The 19,379-nt window shown below is 48.6% G+C and overlaps 1 protein-coding gene across 1 annotated transcript in view; it reads left to right on the top strand.

Moving 5' to 3' along the window:
• Positions 1–2,364: 2,364 nt before the first annotated feature.
• The window catches only part of LOC308160937 (condensin complex subunit 3-like), a gene marked incomplete at both ends in the record, with an annotated part of 32,127 nt that continues 15,112 nt past the window's right edge, over positions 2,365–19,379 (top strand). Inside the window, 14 exons of the mRNA XM_080534860.1 lie at positions 2,365–2,472; positions 3,935–4,165; positions 5,574–5,802; positions 11,149–11,294; positions 11,375–11,459; positions 12,000–12,192; positions 12,517–12,666; positions 13,262–13,402; positions 13,793–13,916; positions 14,107–14,196; positions 15,323–15,508; positions 16,059–16,169; positions 18,559–18,678; positions 18,957–19,193. Of these exons, the coding sequence (XP_080390986.1) occupies positions 2,365–2,472; positions 3,935–4,165; positions 5,574–5,802; positions 11,149–11,294; positions 11,375–11,459; positions 12,000–12,192; positions 12,517–12,666; positions 13,262–13,402; positions 13,793–13,916; positions 14,107–14,196; positions 15,323–15,508; positions 16,059–16,169; positions 18,559–18,678; positions 18,957–19,193 (2,151 nt within the window). The remainder of the gene's footprint in view (positions 2,473–3,934; positions 4,166–5,573; positions 5,803–11,148; positions 11,295–11,374; positions 11,460–11,999; positions 12,193–12,516; positions 12,667–13,261; positions 13,403–13,792; positions 13,917–14,106; positions 14,197–15,322; positions 15,509–16,058; positions 16,170–18,558; positions 18,679–18,956; positions 19,194–19,379) is intronic.

Below are 19,379 nucleotides of genomic sequence, written 5' to 3'. Positions count from 1 at the left end.
AATAATAATAGGACCGGAAATGGTAGCTGTTTTCCAGACTTCTGATTCGCCAAGGGGCACAGCCAGACGCTATTGGTTATTTTTGGCGCGGTTTAAACAATGTTCGCGGTTTTGTGTGGATGGTGTTTTTTTATAACTGTGATTGTGTGGACGCGATTATTTTTTTAGGGAAAACCCACGGTGTAGTGTGGACAAGGCCTTAGTTTCACATTAAACTGACCGTGTGAACACGTTAGCGAACATCCCTGTGGTAAGTAGTGGGTTAGCCACCCAGGCTAGCTGCCTCGCCCGCAGTACCCCGGGCGGCCTGGAGGGGAGGGGGGCGCTAGAGGGCTAGCTACTTGATTGATTGATTGATTGAAAACTTTATTAGAATGTTTGCAGAAGTAGGTACATGAAAGTACATATTACATACAAGGTCAAACTAAAAGGATAAAAACCCAAGAAAGCCACTGGCTTATTTCAATTGGGGTCCTTGATTTTCAATTCATCGTTACATGTAAGACAGACATAAGAAAAGAACTAGTACTATCTACAAGATAATACAGACAAATAACTATTACTATCTACAAGATAAACGTACATCCATCATGGGAAGAACAATACAACAAAACATAACTACGAGGGGGTTCTCAGGGTTGCTAGGCTACAGAGAGTAGGCAGGGTATCCGCGGTGTCTTGAAAAGTATTAAAAGTTGATAAATCAATTTTGGGGAAATCAAGACCCTTAATAAGTATTAAAAAGTCTTATCACGATTTTATGAGGTCTTGAATTTCATAGGTATTTTTCTGAATTAGACTCTGTCCAAAGAGTTTGAGTCCTAAAAACTTTGAGTAAAAGTTTAGTGAATTTATTCGTTTTTATTAAAAAACAAAGATGAACCTGAACATTGTGTTGTATGATAGTGGTCTAGTCTGTTGCAAACTAAAACTGTTAAGTTAAAGGTGTCACTGATGTCAACGGTTACAGCTCCAAGTGGCGGTGAGGTCTGGAAAAATATTGACAAGGTCTTTAAAAAGTCTTAGAAAGGCATTGAAATTAACCTCAAGATTCCTGTATATACCCTGAGTAGGTAACATAGACACGGCTGTTCTAGTGTCAACTGTCACTTAGATCCAACTGTCACTTAGATCCAACTGTCACTTAGATCCAACTGTCACTTTCAAATTAACCTCAAGATTCCTGTATATACCCTGTAATCACATGTCATGTCCCTGCTGCTTTAGTTCAGTGGAAACTTCAAACTTGTGTGTGAATGGACTGACTTATACAGCACCTTATTCCAAAGCGCTTTACAACAATGGCCCTGGCCTCTCTAAAGCACTTTGAGCTGCAACGTTTGCAGGAAAAGCGCTATACAAATAAAGTTATTATTATTATTATTATTATTATTCACCCATTAACACACACATCCATAAATAGCGGCAAGCGACCCATGCAAGGCGTCGGCCCGCTCATTACATTGGGAGCAAATTGGGATTCAGTGTCTTGCCCAAGGACAACCTGACATGTGGCCAGCCGGGGTTCGAACTGCCGACCTTGCGATCATTAGACCCCGGCTCTACCTCCTGCGCCGCAGCCACCCAAACGTCTGTGTAAACACATTAGCGAACGTCCCTGTAGTGTCCCACTGTCCCCCCCACCCCCAGAGACAGATCTGTAGTGTCCCCTCTACCCCCAGAGACAGATCTGTAGTGTCCCCCCACCCCCAGAGACAGATCTGTAGTGTCCCCCCACCCCCAGACAAAGGTATCGAAGGACTGTAGTTGTATTGCACGAGAGAAGTATGTTATGATATATATTTCAATACCGTGAACTGAAATTATGCAGCTTTAAACTACTTTGCAGTACAGCCTAACTTTAGCTAGATGGTAGTAGCCAACAGTAGTACCGGAACCACTGTGTTGTTGAGACGATCTAGCCGGTAAGAAAACAGCTTTGGACTTTGGATATAATCTCACTATAATAATAATAATAATAATAACCTTTATTTGTATAGCACTTTTCCTGCAAACGTTGCAGCTCAAAGTGCTTTAACAAAATAACAAAATAATATAAGAATGACTATAAGATTTAATCAAGTCAGTACATTACATACAAATATATAGATTCATCAACTAACATTAATGTAATTTAAAGTCATTTTAAGGCAATATTAAAAAGATGGGTTTTTAGTCTTGACTTGAACATGTGCTGAGGTTGCATCCCTAATGCAAACTGGCAGTGCATTCCACAATCTGGCTGCATAAAATGAGAATGCAGCCTCACCAAATCTCTTCTTTTGTGCATGTGGTACACAGAGAAAACCATTGTACGGCTGACAACGCTTTTAAAAGTAACGTGTTCGTCCAGGAGAGTTAAAGATGACCACAGACGGAGACCTGGAGATCAAGGAGGCGTTCCAGCAGGCCCAGAAGGGCCACACCAACAGAGCCAAGCTGGTGGCCAGCCTCAAGGCCCGCTACAGCAAGGTAGGCAGGGTTCCCACGGGTCCTTGAAATCCTTGAAAGTTATGGGGCTTTTCCACTAGAGGGCTGACCCGGGTCAGCCCGGGCTGGCCTGCTTCTTTGGCGCTTTTCCATTTGTCGGCCTGGGTCGGGTCGGGTCGGGTCGCTTCTTTAGCTACCCATCGTGAGCAGGAACCATAGGGCCGAAGGGTACCTTTTTGCCAGGCTGCGTGTGACGTGTGACGCTGCACACCGTTGATTGGTCAATGGAAATCGTCATCCCATGTTCATAGATTTCTTCGCTAACCGCCATCTTTAAATACCACATTCGCTCTTGGAAAATGTCACTACAGTTTCTGTAATAGCTTATTAATAAAGATTCGGAAAATTATGCTGACCATCGTATTATCTTAGTTTAATGTCATTTCAATGCATCATAGAACTTTTATTTACAACAAGCATAACACAAAAATCGCTATTATGCACCGTCTTTGCCCGTGAATAACACCGGCTGTGAAGGTGGTACAAACACAATACTCCTTTGCTAACTTCACCATCGGTATACGGTCATTTTGAGCCCTTAACCACCGCGCTGACACCCCGAGAAGTTATGCTTTTAACCGTAAACTCAATGAACCGGGAGTTCACACGCTGCTGCTCGCAGCACCGCGCCTGCTGGTTGAAACTCCCGTTGACAGCGGGGCGAGAGAATCTTTTAACAGGGAATTCGCTCCGCGCTGTGTCGACCGTGATAGCAGTGTCGTATCGACACCATTCAAATGGTTTTGGATTCCCTGTCCTCTCCCCTATCCGGACACGTTTGAATTGTTATCCTAACCCACGGTAACTCACAGTTATTAACCCGCAAAGGGCACCGTCTTTGCCCGTGAATAACACCGGCTATGGAGGTGGTACAATCACAATACTCCTTTGCTAACTTCACCATCGGTATACGGTCATTTTGAGCCCTGAACCACCGCGCTGACACCCCGAGAAGTTATGCTTTTAACCGTAAACTCAATGAACCGGGAGTCCACCCGCTGCTGCAAGCGTATCTATAAAGAACGCGGAGATTGAATGAGCCCCGCGTCAGTCAGCCTTTCCGTAGAAATACATCGCTCCGTTATATATCTAACGTTACATGTTTTAAGGCTGATCTTTTGCGATCGGCCATTTTTGCCGATCACCGATCGAGTCATTTGGAGTGAAATCGGCCGATTTAAATCGGTGGCCGACAAATCGGAGCATCCCTCCATCAAACACTCAAATCTGTGCAAAAAAAACGTAGTTTATTGGGCAAGCTTTCGGTCATAGACCTTCTTCAGGCATATATATTAAAACACTCTATTGATACTCTTCACTTCCATTCTTCAGAAACTAAACTACATTGTTTGAGTTTGGAGTGTGTGCGGAGGCTGTTATTTTGCACTTGACAAAACCAATTAAAATAATGTGTTTTTGTTTTCACCATCCTGACGCTGTCTAGCTGGAGGACAAGACGGTGTTCCACCAGGAGTTCATCCACTACCTGAAGTATGCCATGATCGTGTACAAGCGCGAGCCCGCGGTGGAGCACGTCATCGTGTTTGTGTCCATGTTCGCCACGAGCTTCGAGTCTCCCCCGAAGGAGGGGGGGGAGGAGGAGGAGGGAGATGACGACGATGAGGAGGAGGAGGAGCACCCTTTCCTGAGCTACATGTTCACCTTCCTGCTGGAGGTATTTTAACACAACACACACAGCCCTAACGCACACACACACACACACACACACACACACAGCCCTAATGCACACACACACACACACACACACACACACACACACAGCCCTAACAAACACACACACACACACACACAGCCCTAACGCACACACACACACAAACACAGCCCTAACGCACGCACGCGCACACACACACACGTACACACACACAGCCCTAACGCACGCACACACACAAACACAGCCCTAACGCACGCACACAAACACACACACAGCCCTAACCCCCCCACACACACACACACACACAGCCCTAATGCACACACACACACACACACACAGCCCTAACAAACACACACACACACACACACACACACAGCCCTAACGCACACACACACACACAAACACAGCCCTAACGCACGCACACACACAAACACAGCCCTAACGCACGCACACAAGCACACACACACATACAGCCCTAACGCACGCACACACACAGCGGTCTATATTGAACAAGAATACTATGAACTACATGGTGAACATATCTCAGCGATGTTTCAGGATTTCCTGTTTTTTTTTCTTCTCTCTCTTAACGTTCTCTCCATCCCTGTTCTCTCTCCCCCCCCACCCTCATCCCTCCCTCACTCCATCTCTCCCCCACCCTCATCCCTCCCTCCCCCTCTCTCTCCACCCTCATCCCTCCCTCCCTCCACCCTCATCCCTCCCTCACTCCATCTCTCCCCCACCCTCATCCCTCCCTCCCCCCTCCCTCCCTCTCACTCTCCACCCTCATCCCACCCTCATCCCCTCCATCCCTCTCATCCCTCCCTCCCCCCTCCCTCCCTCTCACTCTCTACCCTCATCCCACCCTCCCCCCTCCGTCCCTCTCTCTCCACCCTCATCCCACCCTCCCTCCACCCTCATCCCTCCCTCACTCCATCTCTCCCCCACCCTCATCCCTCCCTCCCTCCCTCTCTCTCTCCACCCTCATCCCTCCCTCCCTCCACCCTTATCCCTCCCTCACTCCATCTCTCCCCCACCCTCATCCCTCCCTCCCCCCTCCCTCCCTCTCTCTCTCCACCCTCATCCCTCCCTCCCTCCACCCTCATCCCTCCCTCACTCCATCTCTCCCCCACCCTCACCCTCCCTCCCTCCCCCCTCCCTCCCTCTCACTCTCCACCCTCATCCCACCCTCATCCCCTCCCTCCCTCCACCCTCATCCCTCCCTCACTCCATCTCTCCCCCACCCTCACCCTCCCTCCCTCCCCCCTCCCTCCCTCTCACTCTCCACCCTCATCCCACCCTCATCCCCTCCATCCCTCCCTCCCTCCCCCCTCCCTCCCTCTCACTCTCCACCCTCATCCCACCCTCATCCCCTCCATCCCTCTCTCCCTCCCTCCGGCCGCCCCCTCAGTCCCACAAGGCCAACAGCCACGCGGTGCGTTTCCGCGTGTGTCAGCTGATCAAAAAGCTGCTGGGCAGCATGGCGGCGAACGCCCTGATCGATGACGACCTGTTCGACAGCATCCACCAGGCCATGCTGGTCCGCGTCACCGACAAGTTCCCCAACATCCGCATCCAGGCCGCGCTCGCCATGACCCGCCTGCAGGAGGCCCAGAACCCAGACTGTCCCACCATTAAAGGTACTGTCTGTCTGTCCCACCATTAAAGGTACTGTCTGTCTGTCCCACCATTAAAGGTACTGTCTGTCTGTCCCACCATTAAAGGTACTGACTGACTGTCTCACCATTAAAGGTACTGACTGTCTGTCCCACCATTAAAGGTACTGACTGACTGTCCCACCATTAAAGGTACTGACTGTCTGTCCCACCATTAAAGGTACTGACTGACTGTCCCACCATTAAAGGTACTGACTGTCTGTCCCACCATTAAAGGTACTGACCGACTGTCCCACCATTAAAGGTACTGACTGACTGTCCTACCATTAAAGGTACTGACTGACTGTCCCACCATTAAAGGTACTGACTGTCTGTCCCACCATTAAAGGTACTGACTGACTGTCCCACCATTAAAGGTACTGTCTGTCTGTCCCACCATTAAAGGTACTGACTGACTGTCTCACCATTAAAGGTACTGACTGACTGTCCCACCATTAAAGGTACTGTCTGTCTGTCCCACCATTAAAGGTACTGACTGTCTGTCCCACCATTAAAGGTACTGTCTGTCTGTCCCACCATTAAAGTTACTGACTGACTGTCCCACCATTAAAGGTACTGACTGACTGTCCCACCATTAAAGGTACTGACTGTCTGTCCCACCATTAAAGGTACTGACTGACTGTCCCACCATTAAAGGTACTGACTGACTGTCCCACCATTAAAGGTAATGTCTGTCTGTCCCACCATTAAAGGTACTGTCTGTCCAACCATTAAAGGTACTGACGGTCTGTCCCACCATTAAAGGTACTGACTGTCTGTCCCACCATTAAAGGTACTGACTGACTGTCCCACCATTAAAGGTACTGTCTGACTGTCCCTCCATTAAAGGTACTGTCTGTCTGTCCCACCATTAAAGGTACTGTCTGTCTGTCTGTCCCACCATTAAAGGTACTGTCTGTCTGTCCCACCATTAAAGGTACTGTCTGTCTGTCCCACCATTAAAGGTACTGACTGTCTGTCCCACCATTAAAGGTACTGTCTGTCTGTCCCACCATTAAAGGTACTGTCTGTCTGTCCCACCATTAAAGGTACTGTCTGTCTGTCCCACCATTAAAGGTACTGTCTGTCTGTCCCACCATTAAAGGTACTGTCTGTCCCACCATTAAAGGTACTGTCTGTCTGTCCCACCATTAAAGGTACTGACTGACTGTTAAAGGTACTGACTGTCTGTCCCACCATTAAAGGTACTGACTGTCTGTCCCACCATTAAAGGTACTGACTAACTGTCCCACCATTAAAGGTACTGACTGTCTGTCCCACCATTAAAGGTACTGTCTGTCTGTCCCACCATTAAAGGTACTGTCTGTCTGTCCCACCATTAAAGGTACTGACTGACTGTCCCACCATTAAAGGTACTGTCTGTCTGTCCCACCATTAAAGGTACTGACTGACTGTCCCACCATTAAAGGTACTGACTGACTGTCCCACCATTAAAGGTACTGACTGACTCAGGGTTTCCGTTAACCGGTAATTACCGGTCTTTGTCCGGTAAAATATGTTGAAGTCCGACATATTTAAACCTCTTCGGTCATAATGTCCGGTGAAAATAATTCCCTCTAAGCACAATTTGAATACAATTCGCTAAAGTTTAATTGTCACATTCTGATTCCTTCTATATTAAAAAATACGAATATATAGGCTATGTTGTGTCTTGTTGTTCTCTAACTTACAAGATACACTTTATAATAATAATACTTGGGTCTCTGGAGCAACGTTCAACGAGCATCTTTATTCAGCAGCCCAACGACAACTAGACCACACTAGTCGATCGATGATAACATTGTCAAGATGTAATGCTACGGAGGCATTACAGATCGATGCTAAACATAGCAATATACTACAGGCTATATATTTATTTTATTATTATATGATTTGACGCCGGCATGATGATGACTCCGCGAAACAGCGGTAATAGCCTGCCTAGATGGGGAAGGAAAAATGTTCTGCTCACCGTGCAAAAAATCGGGGAGGAATAACGGATTCACGAGAGGAGCAACGAATATGAGAATGTTGCACTTTTCAATAAAATGTTATAAATCTAGACATTGTGGTATTTCTTTATATACGTATCCCAGCCTGCCTATCAATTGTTTCTCAATAAACAGTTATGTTCTCCTCATTGTCATACTCCTGAGTCCGATTAAGTATGATTTGACAGGCAGCTAAACTAAATGCCTTCCCAACCAGCGAGACCTGGTTATAGAAATGACGTTGTTTTATTGATAGAAAAGGGTAAAACTGGAAAGAGAAAATAGAAAACTCACATTAATCCCAAACAGTTTAACAGACTTCAGTTAACGTAATGTGGAGTCCCTTCATTGATCGATGCAGTCTGTTCAGTTCCCAGTGTGGCGCGCGTTCAGCGCTGGACATATGGCATAGCGCGCATGCGAATCATGAAAGCCTATTATTATATTTATTATATAGTTCGCATCTAATCGTATCGGATGAGAAATAGACATTAAACGGCATATATAGGCTACACAACAGTAATCACCGCGACAAACAGCTATATTATATTTTAATATGATGACCGGAATATCTCACGTTTGTCCGGTAAATTGAAATCTTCCCGGACACGTTGACCGGCGCCAAATTTTTCTAACGGAAACCCTGGACTGACTGTCCCACCATTAAAGGTACTGACTGTCTGTCCCACCATTAAAGGTACTGTCTGTCTGTCCCACCATTAAAGGTACTGACTGTCTGTCCCACCATTAAAGGTACTAGGGCTGGGCAAACGGTCAACATTTTTTTTCCGATAATCGTAAGAATTAACGATCAATTATCGATTAATCAATAAGCTTTTTTTTCATAAAAAAAAAAAAACTAGGGCAGAAATAACAGAATTGCACAATGCACACATTCATTCATTCACATTATGTTATGTTATGTTATGTTAATTTTATTTATAATGCGCCCCCCATCCAACTTTTACATCGGCCCGGGGCGCAGCCCGGGTAAAGGAACAGATAAAGACAAAGACAAGGAACACAGAAAGTAATCAGACACAGACGACTTAAACGTAAATCTCAGGCATACAAACGCACGGTCACCCTTCCTCTTGAGGTTGGTACGTGGGACCCTCAGGCTGAGTTGGGCGTCAGACCTGAGCCTGGGTCTGGGCCTTGAGGAGGTAGACTGGTCCAGGAGGTCCTTGATGTAGGGTGGGGCGAGACTGTTGAGAGCTTTAAAAACAAAGGTGCAGATTTTGAACTTCACTCTCTTCTTCACTGGGAGCCAGTGAAGGGAGATGAGGACAGGGGAGATGTGGTCCCTCATTTTGGTGCCTGAGACCAGCCTGGCAGCGGCATTTTGGACTAGCTGCAGGCAGTAGATGGTCTTATCAGGAAGTCCAGCATATAGTGAGTTGCAGTAGTCGAGCCTAGATGAGATTAGCATGAGGACGACCCTCCTCAGGTCGCTGGGGGTGAGGAAGGACTTGATCTTGGCTATGATGCGTAGTTGGTATAAACATGCCTTCACGACGGAGCTCACTTGTCGGTCAAGGTTAAGCTCGGAGTCAAAGATGACACCGAGGTTCTTGACATGTGGTCTGACAAGGGTGGACAGGCTTCCCATGTTGGTGCTGAGCTGAGTGATGGCGGTGGTGTTGCCGATGAGGAGGATTTCCCCCTTGCTCTCATTCAGCTTTAGGAAGCTCTGGGCCATCCACATTAACTAGACACTACAGTCAGATAACAATCCTCTTAAACAAGGCAGTGAGTAGCCTAAATTGTTTAACTTAAAAACACATTTTACATTATAAATAAAAATATAGAAAATAAGTAACTCACCATAGGAGCAGTAAAATCCTCTTAAACAAGGCAGTGAGTAGCCTAAATTGTTTAACCTAATTTGCAGATGGCCATCGTTATTTTCTCTTCTCGTTGTGCATCACACCTCCCGCGTATAAGATGAGGCATGATGGAGGGCTGAGAAGTACAAGGTAGCGAAGGAGCAGTCAGGGTCGGGTGTACGGCTTGCAGGTGGTATTTCATCGGGGTCGTCGTCGTATTATATTTATAGGTCACTGCGCAGTGTTTGCAATGAACGAGGTCGCCTTTCAGATCAAAATGCTCCCACACCAAGCTTCGTTTCGCTCGCTTCGCCATTTTCCAAGCAGTGTGTGTTCCAACAGTTTACCGCACAGCTGATTAATCAATTAAACATGCAAGGTGCCTTTCAGGAAGTAGTGGAGATCGTGCACCTATTACTGGAGGTCAGGTTACACTAACGTACGGGAACTTCCGTCATGCCGTACTGCGTTGCAAAATTCAATGCGAAGGCAAATGCAAAGTTCATTTCTCACACATAACGTGGACAAACTAATTTCCATTATTATTATTATTATAAAAAATTTAAAAAATATTAACGATTATCGAGCAAAATATTTTGTGATCGACCAAGACCTTATCGATCAATTAATCGATCATCGATCATTGATGCCCACCCCTAAAAGGTACTGTCTGTCTGTCCCACCATTAAAGGTACTGTCTGTCTGTCCCACCATTAAAGGTACTGACTGTCTGTCCCACCATTAAAGGTACTGACTGACTGTCCCTCCATTAAAGGTACTGTCTGTCTGTCCCACCATTAAAGGTACTGACTGACTGTCCCTCCATTAAAGGTACTGACTGTCTGTCCCACCATTAAAGGTACTGACTGTCTGTCCCACCATTAAAGGTACTGACTGTCTGTCCCACCATTAAAGGTACTGTCTGTCTGTCCCACCATTAAAGGTACTGACTGACTGTCCCACCATTAAAGGTACTGACTGTCTGTCCCACCATTAAAGGTACTGTCTGTCCCACCATTAAAGGTACTGTCTGTCTGTCCCACCATTAAAGGTACTGTCTGTCTGTCCCACCATTAAAGGTACTGTCTGTCTGTCCCACCATTAAAGGTACTGACTGTCTGTCCCACCATTAAAGGTACTGTCTGTCCCACCATTAAAGGTACTGTCTGTCTGTCCCACCATTAAAGGTACTGTCTGTCTGTCCCACCATTAAAGGTACTGACTGACTGTCCCACCATTAAAGGTACTGTCTGTCTGTCCCACCATTAAAGGTACTGACTGTCTGTCCCACCATTAAAGGTACTGACCGACTGTCCCTCCATTAAAGGTACTGGAGGAGGAGGAGGGAGGGAAGAGAGAGAGGAGGAGGAGGGAGGGAGGGAGGGAGTTGAGAGAGGAGGAGGAGGTGAGAGAGGAGGTCCCGCCCTCTCTCCCTGCCTAGCCTACCTGTTGATCCTGGAGAATGACTCACACACACTATAAACACACTGACCCTCCCTCCCTCCCTCCAGCCTACATGTTGATCCTGGAGAATGACTCCAACGCGGAGGTGCGTCGTGCGGTGCTGTTCTGCATCGCCCCCACCCCCCTCACCCTCCCCAAGATACTCGCACGCACCAGGGACGTCAAGGAGAACGTCCGCAAGCTAGCCTACGAGGTACACACACACACGCACACACGCACGCGCGTTGGTAGTCTGGGTCAGGGAGAGTGAGGTTGTGTGTGTGTGTGTTTCAGGTTCTGGCTGAGAAGGTTCACGTCAAAGTTCTGCACATCGCCCAGAGGGTCAGTCTGCTGCAGGAGGGCCTGCACGACTCCTCAGGTACTGTGTGTGTGTGTGTGTGTGTCTCTGTGTGTATCTGGGTCTCTGTGTGTACCTGTGTGTGTCTGGGTGTCTCTGTGTGTGTGTGTGTGTCTCTGGGTCTCTGTGTGTATCTGTGTGTGTCTGTGTGTGTGTGTGTGTGTCTCTGTGTGTATCTGTGTGTATGTGTCTGTATGTGTCTCTGTATGTGTGTCTGTATGTGTCTCTGTGTGTCTCTGGGTGTCTGTGTGTCTCTCTGTGTGTCTCTGTGTGTCTCTCTGTGTGTGTCTGGGTGTCTCTGTGTGTGTCTGGGTGTCTCTGTGTGTCTCTGTGTGTCTGGGTGTGTCTGGATGCCTCTGTGTCTCTGGGTCTCTCTGTGTGTCTCTGGATGCCTGTGTGTCTCTGTGTGTCTGTATGTCTCTCTGTGTGTCTCTGTGTGTATCTGTGTGTCTCTGGATGCCTCTGTGTCTCTGTGTGTAGTATAGTTCTCCCCAGAGTAACCACGCTCTAACCGTCTCTTTAGGGTGCTGTATGTTGTCTAACGTGTGTGTGTGTGTGCAGAGCCGGTCAGGGAGGTGGTGCGCTCCTGCCTGCTGCCCGCCTGGCTGCGGCTGCTGCAGGGAGACGTGTTGGACCTGCTGCACAAGCTAGACGTGGAGAACTGCAGCCAGACGGCCCTGGACACGCTGAGCGCCCTGCTGTCCTCCTCCCCCCCCCAGGGCCTGCTGGAGGACGCCATAGGGCTGGGGGACAGGTACACACACACACACACACACACACACACACACACACACACTGGAGGACACACACACACAGACATACACTTGTAGACACATATTGAATGACACTAAAAGTTACTGATGTGATTGTGTTTTTTCTGTGTGTGTCTCCCTGTGTGTGTGTGTGTGTGTCCCTGTATGTGTGTGTATTATGTCCCTGTGTGTGTGTGTGTGTGTATATGTCCCCCTGTGTGTGTGTGTGTCTGTGTGTGTGTGTGTGTCCGTTTGTGTGTGTGTGTGTCTGTGTGTGTGTGTGCCTGTGTGTGTGTGTGTGTCTCTGTCCCTGTCCCTGTGTGTAGGAGGCTGATCCCGGTGGAGTCTCTGAGCTGTGAGCGGGTGCTGTGCTGGAGGGCTCTGTGTGAGCATGTGAAGGCCCAGGGAGACCAGGAGGAGGAGCAGCTGGAGCGCCTGCTGCCTGACGCTGCCACCTACGCTGACTACCTGTCTGGGTAACACACCTATATACACCTTAATACACCTTAATACACCTTAATACACACCCTAACACCTACGCTGACTACCTGTCTGGGTAACACACCGTAACACACCTTAATACACACCCTAACACTCACCTAACACACCCTAACACACCTCCTAACACACCCTAACACCTACGCTGACTACCTGTCTGGGTAACACACCTTAATACACACCTTAATACACACCCTAACACCTACGCTGACTACCTGTCTGGGTAACACACCTATACACACCTAACACACCCTAACACACCTCCTAACACACCCTGCCATCTACGCTGACTACCTGTCTGGGTAACACACCTTAATACACACCTTAATACACCTTAACACACCCTAACACACCCTGCCACCTACGCTGACTACCTGTCTGGGTAACACACCGTCACCTCTCTGTCCTCTGGCTAAAACTGCCTATGGTGGTGTTATAACCATGTTATAACCATGCAGGTACCTGAAGGGTGGTGTTATAACCATGTTATAACCATGCAGGTACCTGAAGGGAGATGTTATAACCATGCAGGTACCTGAAGGGAGGTGTTATAACCATGTTATAACCATGCAGGTACCTGAAGGGTGTTCCAGTGATGTCGGAGGAGCAGCGAGCGGACTTCACCCAGCTGGAGATGGTGATGAAAAAGGAGTTCATCTCCCAACAGCTCATCCACCTGACTGGCTGTCTGGACACCAACGAGGAGGGAGGGAGGTGAGAGGGGGGGGAGGGGGGGAGGAGGAGGAGAAGGAAGAGAGGGAGGGAGGGAGGTGAGAGGGGGGGGAGGGGGGGAGGAGGAGGAGAAGGGAGAGAGGGAGGTGGGAGGAGGAGGAGGTGAGAGGGGAGGAGGAGGAGAAGGGAGAGAGGGAGGGAGGGAGGTGGGAGGAGGAGGAGGTGAGAGGGGAGGAGGAGGAGGGTGAGAGAGGAGGAGGAGGGAGGGATGGGTCAGAGCTGATCTGTATGTCACTGTGTAGGTCTGGTCTGCGTCCACCACACTGCTGGACAATGTGACAACGAACGTTAGCGAACGAACTGACGAAGTTAGCAGTTGGCCCTGTTTTGCGTCACTACTCTGACTACTGTTCCCATGATGCTGTGCTGCAGGAGGTGTGTCCTGGCAGTGCTGCAGGAGATGTTGAGGCTCCCAGAAACGCCCCCCTCCCTGGTGTCCCTCCTCACCCAGAAGCTGCTCAGCCTGTTCCCTGACGACACGAGACGCACGCAGGCCGTGAGTCACACACACTCACACACACTCACACACACACACACACACACACACGCACTCACACACACACACACACACACGCACTCACACACACGCACTCACACACACGCACTCACACACACACACACACACACGCACACGCACACACAGACATAGGGTACAGTGTGTGTGTGTGTGTGTGTGTGGTCGCCAGGTGGCTGAGATCATCTCTGAAGTGAGGGAGCCCATCGTGGCCGTCAGCCAGCCTGTGGACGAGAACGAGCACCGCAGGAGACAAGTCAAGGTGAGAGAACCAGGAACCAGGAACCTAGAACCAGGAACCTAGAACCAGCAACCTAGAACCAGGGGAACCTAGAACCAGCAACCTAGAACCAGGGGAACCTAGAACCAGGAACCTAGAACCAAAGAAAGATTTGTGGCTCAAAAACCGGATGGTTTTTGTGAAGGAAGTGGTTGCTTATTTCATTTCATTTCAAGCCTTTATTTCATCTCTGGGACCTGAGGGAGACCCTCGTGTTGGGTGGGCAGAGTGTCCAGGATGATCACTGCAACACACACATGCACAGTGCAACAATACATAACACAATGGACCAGTCAAGGCAGGTGCAGATAGATATGCAGTGGTCCCTAGTCAGGAGTGTGGAGCAGCCAATAAGAAGGCAGTCTTTCCATGCTCTGTACGCATACTGGGGACCTTTAGAGTAAGCCAGTTATTTGATCGGGTGAGTTAAGGGCCAATATTCTGACTTCAAATATTGGCAAATTCCCAAGCAGCGCCTTATAAATAAACAGATACCAAGGCCTTGTAAATAAACAGATACCAAGGCCTTATAAATAAACAGATACCAAGGCCTTATAAATAAACAGATACCAAGGCCTTATAAATAAACAGATACCAAGGCCTTGTAAATAAACAGATACCAAGGCCTTATAAATAAACAGATACCAAGGCCTTGTAAATAAACAGATACCAAGGCCTATTTCACCTGGTTGCTGATATGAACCTGGAACAGACGCAGGAGCTTAAACGGAACCCAGGTTCAAGACCAACACAGAGGCTGATGCTCCCTCCTTCCCTCCATCCATCCATCCCTCCATCCATCCCTCCCTCCATCCATCCATCCCTCCCTCCGCGCGCTTTGCTGCCCCAACTCTCTACCCCCCCCTCCTTCTTCCTCTTGCTCCCTCTTTTTTTGAACCCTTCCCTCTCTCTCTCTCTCTCTCTCTCTCTCTCTCTCTCTCTCTCTCTCTCCTTCTATCTCTCTCTCTCTAGAGAGTAAATGAAGTGAAGGTACGTGTCCTTGGTGAATCTAAGCAGATCCTGACGAGAGTGGGGCAGCAGCAAGTTTCATGATCTCACTCCCCCTCTCTCCTCCTCTCTTCCCCCACCCCCCCCCTGCGTGGTCCAGGTGGCGGAGGTGAAGGTGCGTATCCTGGAGGCCAAGCAGGGCCTGGAGGAGAGCGTGGCGGCCCAGGACTTCAGCGCCGCGGCCCAGCTGAAGGAGACCGTCCGGGGCCTGGAGGAGCACTGGGCCGCCCTGCTGCTGGAGGCCCAGGAGAGCTGCCAGACGGACAAGGACACGCGCGTGGAGAAGGTACGCACGCAGGGACGCATGGACACACACCCCGCAGAGAGGGAGAGAGAGAGAGACAGGGGGGAGAAAGGGAGAGACAGAGAGAGGGAGGGAGGGAGAGAGAGAGAGAGAGAGGGACAGACAGACAGAGAGAGAGAGGGACAGAGAGAGAGGGAGGGGGGGGAGATAGAGAGAGGGACAGACAGACAGACAGAGAGAGAGAGACAGACAGAGAGGGAGAGATAGAGAGGGAGGGAGAGAGAGAGAGGAAGAGAGAGAGAGAGGGAGGGAGGGAGGGAGGGAGAGACAGACAGAGAGAGGGAGAAATGCAGCGACTGCGGCAGTTACATTCATCATGTCATTGCTCCCCGTCAGATATGTCGCCTTAAGATTGCACATGATCGACCGCCCGCCAACACACACACACACACACACACACACACCCTGCAGACGTTACTCAAAGTAAAGTAATGTCTAAATGAATGTTTGTCTAAATACAACTGTAATCTATGGAATTAGGATGAACTGTGTGTGTGTGTGTGTGTGTGTGTGTGTGTGTGTGTGTGTGTAGACAGACCCAGACACCATGCTGCGGTGCCTGACCATGTGTCTTGAGCTGCTGAAGCAGATGAACATGAAGACCGGCGTGGGGCCGACCATGACCGCCATCACCTCCTCTCTGGTACACACACACACACACACACACACACACCCCACCATGACCGCCATCACCTCCTCTCTGGTACACACACACACACACCTGGGTTTCCGTTAACCGGTAATTACCGGTCTTTGTCCGGTAAAATCTGTTGAAGTCCGACATATTTAAACGTCTTCGGTCATAATGTCCGACGAAAATAATTCCCTCTAAGCACAATTTGAATACAATTTGCTAAAATTAATTTCTCACATATTCTGATTCCTTCTACATTAAAAAAGACGAATATATAGGCTATATTTTTGTATTTGATTATTAATGTGTAGACTAGCCTACGCGATGAACAAACAGCGGCAGGGTTGCCAGATGGGATTGACAATTTACAGCCTAACTAGTCCGCTAAATAACCGCTAAACCCAGTAGCCCATTCGGCGGTAACCCGCCCCATCTGGCAACCCTGTCTCACAACGGCGCGAGTAGTTTGTGGTTTGCGGAGAGTGAAGGTACCTTTCGGGAGTAGTTGTGAGGGAGAAATTCGTCAGTTAATTTAGTTTGATCTAGTCTAAATAAAACCACTGCAGTGACAGGAGTCAAGGTTATTGTTCTGCGTGTTTTGGATGTGCTAGAGCACAGTGAATGACCACCGAGGGCCGTGAGATGCGGCTAGTAAAGGACGCTAGCCATCTCCTCCCCGTTCATTGATTGAGCCTGCCGTGCCCGTTCCAGTACTGAGTCAGGAGATTCAGAGTACAACATCCTCCTGGCTACCTCTTCTACTCCGGGAGTTTCCATTGAACTTTCCTCCTCTACATTCGTCCATCTCCACGTGCGCTACTATCGACAACCTGGGCTACTGGTACCATTAGATTAGGATTGATTAGATTAGGTTGACAATACCACACTACATTTGAGTGTAGGGATATCAATGTTATATATTTGTGTATGTTTTATCTTTATGTATTAAATGTTATAATTGTTCCACATTTGAGATCTGTCTTCCCCCCACTCAGTTATTCAGTCGGTGTCCATCATTTTAGTTCAATTTAGTCTATCTATAGTGTTAGAGTTTAATTTGTGCCACTAAGTTGAAATAGTCCACGGGTGTGTATCCCCCCGATACATCCTCCTCATTCTCATACTCCCGAGTCCGAGTAAGTATGATTTGACAGGCAGCTAGACGTAATGCCTTCCCAATCAGCGAGACGTGGTTATAGAAATGACGTTGTTTTATTGATAAAAAGGGTAAAACTGGAAAGAGAATATAGAAAACTTACATTACTGTCGTGAAACTATTTAACACACTTTAGTTAACGTAATGTGGAGTCCGTTCATTGATCGATCGATGCAGTCCGTTCAAATAGCCATCAAAAGCTGAACTAGGCATACTTAAAATTACCAATTACATACTGAAATCCCATTAATGCAATTGAAATAAACATCTTAAAGTAGCCTACAGTCGTAATTCAAAGTAGCAAAGGTGACTAGGCTGCCCAGTGTGGCGCGCGTGCAGCCCTGGACATATGCCATAGTAGCGCATGCGAATCATGAAAGCCTATATTATTATATAGTTTGCATCTAATCGTATCGGATGAGAAATAGACATTAAATGGCATAGGCCTATATAGGCTACACAACAGCTAATCACCGCGACAAACACCTATATTATATTTTAATATGATGACCGGAATTTCCGACACATTGAAATCTTCCCGGACACGTTGACCGGCACCAATTTTTTCTAACAGAAACCCTGACACACACACACACCACCACCACCACACACACACACACCCCACCATGACCGCCATCACCTCCTCTCTGGTACACACACACACACACACACACACACCCCAACACACACACACACGCACACGCACACACGCACACACCCCACCACACACACACACACACACCACCACCACCACACACACACACACACACACACACACACACACCCCAACTACCCTGACTGGGGGGTATTCCATCAACGTCGCTAAAGGAAAATCCAGAAGTCTTGCGAAATTGATCAAAATAAGCCAGGATTTTCCTTTAGAGACGTTGATGGAATACCCCCCAGTCTCATGTCATTACATTCAAATCAAACTTTATGCGTACTGCACACAAATACAATTGAATGGCCGATACAAAAACTATTGATAAAAAAAAGAAAATGATATAAGAAAACAAAGGAAGGTTATAAACGTTAGTCAGAGGTAGCAGTAAAGATAAAGAGATAGAGAGAACTGTGTTGATTTGAACCCCTGCTTTCTTCCCTGTCTCTCTTTCTCTCTCTCTTCTCTCTCTCTCTAACTCTCTCTTATCTCTCTCTCTCTCTCTCTCTAACTCTCTCTCTCTCTCTCTCTAACTCTCTCTCTCTCCCCACTCTCTCTCTCTACCTCCCTCTCTCTCTCAGATCCTGCCCAGTATAGGCAACGCCCAGCCCAACGTTCGCAACATGGCTGTTTTGTGTCTGGGTACCTGCGCTCTGCACAGCAAAGAGCTGGCTACCACACACCTGTTGTTGCTGCTGCAGGTAACACACACACACACACACACACACACACACACACACACACACACACACACACCTGGTGCTGCTACTGCAGGTAACACACACACACACACACACACTCTCTCTCTCTCTCCCTCCCTCCTCCTTGTGTGTACACACACACACTCTCTCTCTCTCTCCCTCCTCCCTGTGTGTAGACACACACACACACACACACACACTGTCTCCTCTTCTCCTACCGTTACTAACACACTCCCTCCCTCCCTCCCTCCCTCCCTCCCTCCCTCCCTCCTGTGCAGATCGCCCAGATGGATGAGAACAGGGTCCGTGTCTCGGCCCTGCGGGCGTTGATGGACCTGCTGCTGCGCTACAGCTTCCAGCTGCTGGCAGACAGGCCCGCCCCCCGGCCCGGCTCGCCCTCCCATTGGCTGGACGGCCAGGAGGAGGAGCTCGCGCTGGCCAATGAGAAGGCGGCGGAGGAGGAGGGGAACATAGAGAGCACCCTGATAATGTTCTCTGACTTCCTGGACAGCGAGGTGTGTGTGTGTGTGTGTGTGTGTGAGGGGTGTGTGTGTGTGTGTGTGCGTGTGTGTGTGTGTGAGGGGTGTGTGTGTGTGTGTGAGGGGTGTGTGTGTCTGTGGGGGGGGGGGCGTGTGTGTGTGTGTGGGGCGGGGCGTGTATGTGTGTGAGTGAGGTGTGTGTGTGTGTGTGGGGCGTGTGTG

The sequence above is a fragment of the Nansenia antarctica genome (assembly GCF_963989245.1).
Source record: "Nansenia antarctica genome assembly, chromosome: 6".
NCBI classification, from domain to species: domain Eukaryota; kingdom Metazoa; phylum Chordata; class Actinopteri; order Argentiniformes; family Microstomatidae; genus Nansenia; species Nansenia antarctica.
Note: the sequence above shows the minus strand (reverse complement) of the source record. Positions and strands in the feature narration are given on the sequence as shown.